Source organism: Triticum aestivum, chromosome 3D (assembly GCF_018294505.1).
Source record: "Triticum aestivum cultivar Chinese Spring chromosome 3D, IWGSC CS RefSeq v2.1, whole genome shotgun sequence".
Lineage (NCBI taxonomy): Eukaryota > Viridiplantae > Streptophyta > Magnoliopsida > Poales > Poaceae > Triticum > Triticum aestivum.
Window position 1 is genome coordinate 490,954,621 of NC_057802.1, and position 8,713 is coordinate 490,963,333.

The following is an 8,713-nucleotide window of genomic DNA, read 5'->3' on the forward strand; positions in this document are numbered from 1 at the left end:
TCAAATATAAGTTACACTACAAAAAAAGACACATCTGTGACATTATGGCCTGAACGAAAACTTTTTTTGTCATGCTTATGATACTTCTATCACGATAATTGTTACAAAACACATATCACCATAGATGTGGTGAGCTCCTACTTCTATGACAACAAATTAAGACAGAAAATGGGCTTTTCGTCCTGGGCGGGCCGGGGACGCACATGCATGACACTCTTTGTGCCGTCCATGACATAAAAAATCATGGTAGGAGTAAGGGCGAGGAAATTTTCGCGGAGTTCCCGGTTACGGTGGGTGGCCGGGGCCAAGCGATGCAGTGTGGTTTGCGCGATTCTCTCGTACGCGCGATTGTTGTGCGAGGAGCTCGCTAACTGAACCCGAGCGAGGCGTTCACTTATTGAACCCGAGCGATCGATCGATCGCACTATGTACTGAAGCCGATCGATCCCTTCGCTGCTAACTGAGCCCGAGCAATTCCTTCGCTGGTGCTGCTAACTGAACCCGGGTGATTGATCGATGTTGCTGCTTATATTGAAGCCGATCGAGCCTCGTATGAGACGTAGCCACCTAGTGTGTTGGGTTTGCCTCTCGATGAACAATGCCCGTTGCTGTTGCGCGCGCGATTCGTAGAACGAGTCGAGACGTGGTCAGTCAACCTAGCCGGTTGGTTGCCTGTGGATGAGCAGTTCCCTGGGGGTTGGATGAACAGGACCCCGGTCGTGTGTAGGCGGTTGCCGCTGGATGAACAGGACCCCGTGGTAGTAGACGGTTGCCCCTGGATGAACAGGACCCCGAGGAGGCCGTGTCGCAGTACGCCACACCCAGCCGGTTGGGGGTGGATGAACAGGACCTCGTGAAGGCTGGATGAACTGTAGCCAGTGGAGGCTAGATGAACAGTAGCCGTGAATAAACAGTGGCTGGTGGAGGCTGGAGGAAGTCATGGTGGATGAACAGTAGTAGGTGGAGGCTGGAGGAAATTGACGGTGGATGAACAGTATCCCGTGGAGTCCCGTTTTACGGTACGCCACACCCCTCCGGACAACCAGCTCCGCCTCCTCCTGTGCGTTCACACACCAGGTCACAAAGTGGTATTGTTCAACCCAAGGTTTATAAAGATGGTTGCATTCGTTGGGGTTCTTTTTATGCCACAGGTGAACCAAAGAATTTAAGGGAAGCCCTTAGTGATTCCAAGTGGAAGAAGGCGATGGATGAAGATCCAAGTGGAAGAAGGCGATGGATGAAGAGTATTTAGCTCTCATGAAGAACAAAACAGCGTTTGATTCCACCAGTCAAGGATAGGAATGTGATTGACTGCAAATGGGTGTACAAGGTAAAGAGGAAATCTGATGGCACCATTGACAGGCACAAGGCACGTTTGGTTGCCAAAGGTAGTGCGGAAACATATTACTCCAATCATTGGTTGTCGTTGTCGTGTCAAGCCAAACCTCTACATTACTTGCACATGCTCTCAGGTTAACATAAGTAAACCTCTACATTACTTGCACATGCTCTCAGGTTAACATAAGTGAAGGGGATGCGAGAGAAGCCTAATGTTGGAAATATGCCCGCAATAATATTTGTATCATTATATTTACATATTCGTAATTGAAGAGTTTATATGTGGAAGACTTTCAAGAGGATCCGATAGCGTTTCGAGGTCCCTAGAAGAGTTTCGGGGAGTATCAAGTAATACCAGGTATTATCAATAAATTATATATAGGTGGAAAATGTTTTGGGTATGTTAAAACATATATATAATGGTCTAGAGGTATTTAGAACATTTTATATTTAATTTAAATATCAATGGGCCTTAAAAGGCCAAGAGGTGGAAGGCAACTTGGTGCGGGGGGGGGGGGGGGGGGGGGGGGGCTGAATTGGACAAGGGGAGGGAGTCCTATTCATATATACTAGGGGTTTTTGCTCTATTGTATATACAAGTTTTGGAGCCTTGTTATAATTAAGCTACGGCAACATTGTTAAGGTGATTCGATGGTACAAATACAACAATACAAATCGATCATCTCATGGACTTCTTTTGTTAATCGTTCCGGGGGGCGAACATTTCAATCACTCTGATGCTATCTGCTGCAGCAACTAACAAACAAACAAAACTGTCTACGGACGGGGGACATCGATCAACATGCCACAAGTGATTTCCTTCCCAGGCACGCGAGGAGGGCAGGAGCGAGAAACCCCAATGTGTTCCTCCAAGTGAAAAACATGGCTAAGGTGTATTCAGAGTGCTTAACATCAACTGTTTTGGTCGGTATCTTGATTTCAATTGAAAATCATATCTTTTGGCAGTTCTGGAGATCTTCAATTGCATTCTTCCATTGCCAGGCACGCTGTTTTGCATCCTCAAATACAAACACCTTTTTTGGCTGTAAGAGAACTCAGTTAGGTATGATCAAATAGAACATCTCGGATGATACCAGGGGGCAGTAAGAGCGCACAGGAATATATACCGTGCAGATCCTGAAATGCGAGGAGTTGCCTACTTGTACATTGAGTTCACTTGGATTAGCAGACCAACTAATATTCCCCTTGGTCACCATTTTTGCAGGGTCAACACAGATCAACTGAGGTTTGTTGGTGAGGATCAGCTGGACCTTCTTATTTGATAGCTTATTAATCTTCTTCAGCTTAGATATCAACACTACAGATTCACCAGGCTCCAGGAAATCCTGCCTGCCACATTGTTAAAGCAATATGCACTGAAATGAATCACCTCTCACCCGTGGAAAAATTGTGAGCATGTAGTCGACCATTTCCCCCCGTTTTCATTTTTCTTTTCTCGCCTGTAAGTATAATAAAATGTTGTGATAGTCTGTATTTACCATCTAGAGTCGAAGGAGTCGATGGAAGCTAATTTAGATACATGGGACCGTACTTCAGAAGATGACGCAGCACCATTATTCCCAACAGGGACATTTCGGTTGACATGTGCACTTCCCATGTGTGACAGCCAATCTGAATCCTGATTATCCTCATCCTCATTTGCCTGAATAGGGAGATCATCAGAATGATGAAGAGTAGAGTTAAGTGATTACACTGACATAAGATAGCATACATTTGCCTCCACAGCGGGCTTTGGTGCGCGCGTCTTCCTTATATTTTTCCAGTCAATACCTCTGAAGAAAGGATGCTTCTTCAAGGAAGCATAACCATCAGGTCCTGCACCTGGTCGTTTGGTTGGATCAACATCCTGCAGAATGAAGAGTTTAAGAAGGTCCTGCCTGTTGGAAATTTGACTTAGAGATCTAAGGATGCTTCTTCTCTTTTAGCTGGGGTGGGGACTATGCAATTTCATTATGTATTTGGAACGCAACTGTAGCTGATAAACCATGAAATGATTAGAATTAGGATGTGAGTTGGTTTTATGCTTGTAGCCTTTTTTATACTGAAGTTACTGGCATGATATTATCTATACTTTTTTTTCTGTGCTCTTTCTAAGAACAACATATAACTTATGACCAAAAACAAAAAGAATTCAAGAAGTAATCTGTATAATTGTATACCAGCAACTTGTCAATGAGATCTCTTGCTTCATCCGAAAAGAACTCAGGAAATCTGAGATCCCTAGCAATAATTCGCTGGAAAATCAACCACTCACTGGCATCCTTAAATGGCGAAGAGCCAGAAAGCATTTGAAACAACGTGCACCCCAATGCCCACAAGTCATTTCTGCCAAGAACATATAGAAGCCCATCAGAAAAATGTGTATAAATCTCTGCTTGTGACACCACAAAAGGCACTGTTGTTTAGAAGCTTAACAGTTTCGCAACTGGCAGCAGACTAGGATTAGAGATTCATCATGGAAAATGGTTTTTCCTTGATGCAATTTACTTAAGTTATCCTTTTATAACAGCTAAAGGATGCATCAAGAATCTAATGTCTTCAGTTAAAGAAGAAGAATCTAATGTCAGCAAAAATAGAATACAACAATTACCATCTTTTATGCATACTCAGAAAAGGTGACTTTCTGATACAAATGTTGAACTGACAAGACTTGCACGATTCTATGCTGATGGGACAGACAGACACCGGGAATACATCTCAGCTAGCACAATTCGTACCTATTGTTATTGTGTGTACTTTCATCTTGAAGTCTTTGATGTTATAACATGAAATTTCAACTTCTGCTAGTAACCTCAACTCCAGAAGCATGACAATACTGATAGCTAGGGCAGTTGTCTACAAGATATGTTTTCTAGCAAGATAAGCTTTCGGACGTTGATGCCATTTGTAACTTAAAGCACGTGCAGTCACTCAGAGTACCAAGGTGCCAAGTACGTAGCCAATAAATGCACAGGAAGGTGCTTAATAATGCGATTGAATACATCGCTCAGAGTCAAAACATAAAATCACATCAAAGAATGCAGTACCGTAAATATCACAAAAGTAAAATTGTACCAAGAAAGCAAGGATTGTCAAGGGCATCAACAAATGAAGTTATTCACTTACCCAAAAGTTGCTGGGGCAGAGTTCAGGACCTCTGGTGGTACATATGCAGCTGTTCCAACAAATGTGCAGGCCCTCTCATCTGCACGGTAAGTGTAAGGAAAGCAGAACATTAAGAGCTTTACATCACCAAATACTAAGAGAATCCAGCTCTGCATATGTTTATCTTACTAGTTGAATTTGGGAGGACTTTGATTGGAGTGTCCACAGTAGGCTTCACGCTACCAAAATCAGCAATCTTGATGTGTCCATCAGAAGTAAGGAGTAAATTTTCTGGCTGGAAGATCAAACAATGTGATTAAGTCATTGTTAATGATGGCATTAACTCAAGGACAAACAATTCACACACCTTCACATCCCGATGAATTAGGCCTACGCTATGCAAATACTCCAGAATGTCAACAATTTCAGCGGCATAAAACCGCGCCTCGTCCTCAGACAGGCGGCCTTTCTGCAAGCAAAACCCATGCATAAGAAGCAAATACAGAACAGGAATCAACCACATTGTGAGCAGGTTGATACCAACCCGTACGATTTGGTCGAACAACTCCCCGCCTTCGCAGGACTCCAGTGCCATGTCTGCACAGCAAAAGAAATGCCATGTTCAGCGAATGTAAGCATCCAAAATGTAACCAGCATTTGAGAACTAAACTAAAACCAAGTGTACCGAGTTGTTAATTAACTATTGTAATTCAAAGAAAGAGGGACACTACTAACAGAGGGAGTAGGTGTCCTGGAAGGTGAAGAAGAGCCTGATGACGCCCGGGTGATCCAGCTGGTCGAGCACGATGCGCTCCATCTTGACGTAGGAGATCTTGTTCTCCTTGGTGATGAACTTCTTGTCCATGATCTTGAGCGCGTAGACGTTGCCCGTGTCCTTCTTCCTGGCCCTCACCACCTGACGCAAAAACAAAGCGGCCTCAGCAACGGCAATTCCCACGATCCCGTTCCCCACGCGGTCACCAAGCCAGGGGAGTAAAAACAAGGAGGGAACCGTCCGTCCACTGAATAATTAAACAAGGACGAGGGCGACACGATCGTGTGCCACCTCTAACTACCTTGGAGTAGGAGCCGACGCCGTAGATCTTGCCGAGCTCGAAGTCGCCGGCGGTGAACTGCTCCTGCGGCGCGCGGAAGGCGATCCCGCCGCCGCCCGCAGTAGGGGAGGCCGCCGTGGGGGAGGCCGAGGCGGAGGCGGAGGCTGAGGAGGGGTTGGAGGGCGCGAGGCGCAGCCTAGCGGCGAAGTCCCGCTCCATGTCGTCGTCGCCGCCGACCGCCATTGGGCCGGAGCGATCGGTATCTATAGGCGGCTGCGGGGGAGAAGGGGGTGGATGGGGGTGGCGCGGGGTTCGAGGGTGGCGCGGCGCGGCCTCCGATGGCGGAGGCGGTCAACGAGTGGAACCATCGGATTCGGCTTGGGAGGGCGGGAAAGCGCGGCGCGGCCGGGCGGTGGGGCAATCGATTGGACTGCGACGGCCGCAGCCTTTCTTTCTCTCTCTCTCTTTCGCGGTGGGGTTGGGGCTGGGGTTGGGCGGAAGGGGAGGAAAGGTATCGAATCTAAGAGGAGGGAGGCTGGCTGCCCACAGTCGAGTCTACTACAGGATGAGGAGGAGGAGAGAGCTTTTCATGCCCGTTCCGTTGGTTGTTGGCTTGGCTTGTGAGGAGTCGTGGGGGGAGAGAGGTGTGCGCGTGATCGAATCATGGGGATGAATGATGGATGGAGGGGCGGAGAGAGATGAACCAGAGGAGCTGCCGTTCTTTTTCGGTTTTTTCTTTTCTCGTGGATAAGTGTGTGTGAGACCAGGATTATTTGCTTTCACGTGGGCTGCTCACTCGGTTTACCACATTTCCAAATCAACGGAACAGGCAAAAATTGTTAAGATTAATTTGTTTCAGTAATTAAGGATAATCCTCCCTTGTACAAACCGCTCGTGCGGATTGCTAGGCAACCGACGCGGCCGTTCTCCCACGCCCCGCGATGGACGCGTCCTTTCAATCACGTCTCTCTGCTTATATAAAAACCGTGATCATCAATGGAATAGTTACTGGTTCGATCAAATCAATTCATTCACAATAAAAATGATGAATTGAGATGTTCTCTTCGTTTTTCTTGAGATTTTTTCCTTTTGAGTTTATATGCTTTCAGTCCTAGGCCTGGGGTTGTCCCGGGTCTATTCTGCCCACTAAAGCCCATCAAAGAAACTGAAGTGTTACAATCTTCAAAATAATCCTCTGGTTTATCGTTGTTTTTTCAAGACACTACATGAGGGTTATGGTGAAGTTTTAGAAGAAGAAGAAAGTTCTTGATGCTAAAGTCAGAGGAGGTCATATATAGTTGCTCTGACCTCTACCATGTGGTTGCATGATAGGTGGCGGTTGGTCCAATGGTGGTAGCCTCTTTAGTGTGAACCTTGCATATTTTCTCCTCTATTGCTAGACTTTGGGATCAGACTGTTTGACATGGGCTTTTGTCAATGATCACTTGTTTCGGAGTCCGAATCACTTGCTCAAGAAGTGACGCCAAGACAGTTTGGAGCAAACCTCGCTAGCGTCCTTCGCGGTGGCGTGTGTTAACTTCTTGTGTGTCAGAGTTATTTCCGGCAGATCCCTCAACATGATACACTGGCCGGACAAGTAGGTCGAATGGGAAGCAAAGAAGGATTTACCTAGGTTCACGCCCTCGCGGAGGACGTAAAATCCTACTTCCTGCTCGGTTGTATTGATTGCATATAGGGGGTACAATGAGAGAGGGATTGAGTATTAACTTTAGGTTCTGTTCCTATCGACTAACCTACCCTGACTTATATGGGTACCTGGGTCTAGGATTACATGATCCTAGTTGGTTGGAGGAGTCCTCCTGGACACCAGTCGCCTCGTCGTGTACTCCAAGTCCTCTGTGTCCATCTTATAGTCGGGCCATGTCACCTTACTTAATGCAATGCTCTACTTCACTTAATACTTCGGGATGCATGCTGGATAACGGTCTTGGGATGGAGTGTTAGTTGTAGATGCTGTTGGATAATGGTCTATAGGTATGATACGTCTCCAACGTATCTATAATTTTTGATTGTTTCATGCTATTATATTATCTGTTTTGGATGTTTTATATGCATTAATATGCTATTTTATATTATTTTTGGGACTAACCTATTAATCTAGAGCCCAGTGCCAGTTCCAGTTTTTTTCTTGTTTTTGAGTTTCGCAGAAAAGGAATACCAAACGGAATGAAACCTTCGCGATGATTTTTCTTGGACCAGAAAACAAATTACTGAAAACAAAATATAGATACATTGGAGACGTATCATACAGCATGTCATCTTCTTAATGCGTTACTCTGTTCTTCATGAACTTAATACTCTAGATGCAGGCAGGAGTCGGTCGATGTGTGGAGTAATAGTAGTAGATGCAGAATCATTTCGGTCTACTTGACACGGACGTGATGCCTATATTCATGATCATTGCCTTTGATATCGTCATAACTTTGCGCTTTTCTATCAATTGCTCGGCAATAATTTGTTCACCCACCGTATTATTTGCTATCTTGAGATGAGCCTCTAGTGAAACCTATGGCCCCCAGGTCTATTTTCCATCATATAAGTTTCTATTTTTCCATCATATTAGTTTCCGATCTACAATTTTGCAATCTCTTACTTTTCGATCTATAAACCAAAAATACCAAAAATATTTACTTTACCGTTTATCTATCTCTATCAGATCTCACTTTTGAAAGTAACCGTGAAAGGATTAACAACCCCTTTATCGCGTTGGGTGCAAGTTGTTTGATTGTTTGTGCAGGTATTAGGTGATTTGTGCGTTGTCTCCTACTGGATTGATACCTTGATTCTCAAACTGAGGGAAATACTTATCTCTACTTTGCTGCATCACCCTTTCCTCTTCAAGGGAAAAACCAACGCAAGCTCAAGAAGTAGCAAGGTACAAAGACGTAATGTCTATATGCAATAATACCATGAATAATCATAACATGATCCGTTTGTTTATTTATTTACAATTATCAACATCTATCACACTATACCACTAATCCTTATAACTAGCAAAACCGGAGGACTTGTAACCTTCCCGACCAAGTTGGGGACAAGAAAAGGTTAGTTAATTGTGTGCACGCTCATTAACCGAAGGCTGATAGTGCGTACTAGTTCAATAAACCTTGATTCTTAATTGAGGAAAAAACTTGCTTGTTTGACTACATCACCCCTTCCGCTTGGGATCCCAACAACTTATGTTGAAGTAGTAG

The 8,713-nt window shown here is 44.9% G+C and overlaps 1 protein-coding gene across 5 annotated transcripts; it reads right to left on the reverse strand.

Annotated features, from left to right (window-relative positions):
• Positions 1–1,957: 1,957 nt before the first annotated feature.
• LOC123079921 (3-phosphoinositide-dependent protein kinase 2) lies at positions 1,958–6,147 on the reverse strand. 5 transcript variants are annotated; one of them, XM_044502754.1, is made up of 11 exons: positions 5,520–6,145; positions 5,179–5,359; positions 4,988–5,040; positions 4,811–4,912; positions 4,633–4,738; positions 4,465–4,543; positions 3,519–3,684; positions 3,071–3,205; positions 2,838–3,001; positions 2,454–2,688; positions 1,958–2,381 (listed from the first exon to the last, which is right to left on the reverse strand). In XM_044502754.1, the coding sequence occupies exons 1-11, from the start codon at positions 5,739–5,741 to the stop codon at positions 2,289–2,291; spliced, it is 1,536 nt and encodes a 511-aa protein (XP_044358689.1). In that variant the 5' UTR covers positions 5,742–6,145; the 3' UTR covers positions 1,958–2,288. The 5 variants fall into 5 exon arrangements, 4 of the variants coding, with proteins under 4 accessions (XP_044358689.1, XP_044358690.1, XP_044358687.1 ...); XM_044502755.1 differs by having other exon boundaries at positions 2,466–2,688; positions 5,520–6,142; XR_006438151.1 differs by having other exon boundaries at positions 2,466–2,798; positions 2,891–3,001; positions 4,811–5,040; positions 5,520–6,146.
• Between the last annotated feature and the right edge of the window lie 2,566 nt (positions 6,148–8,713).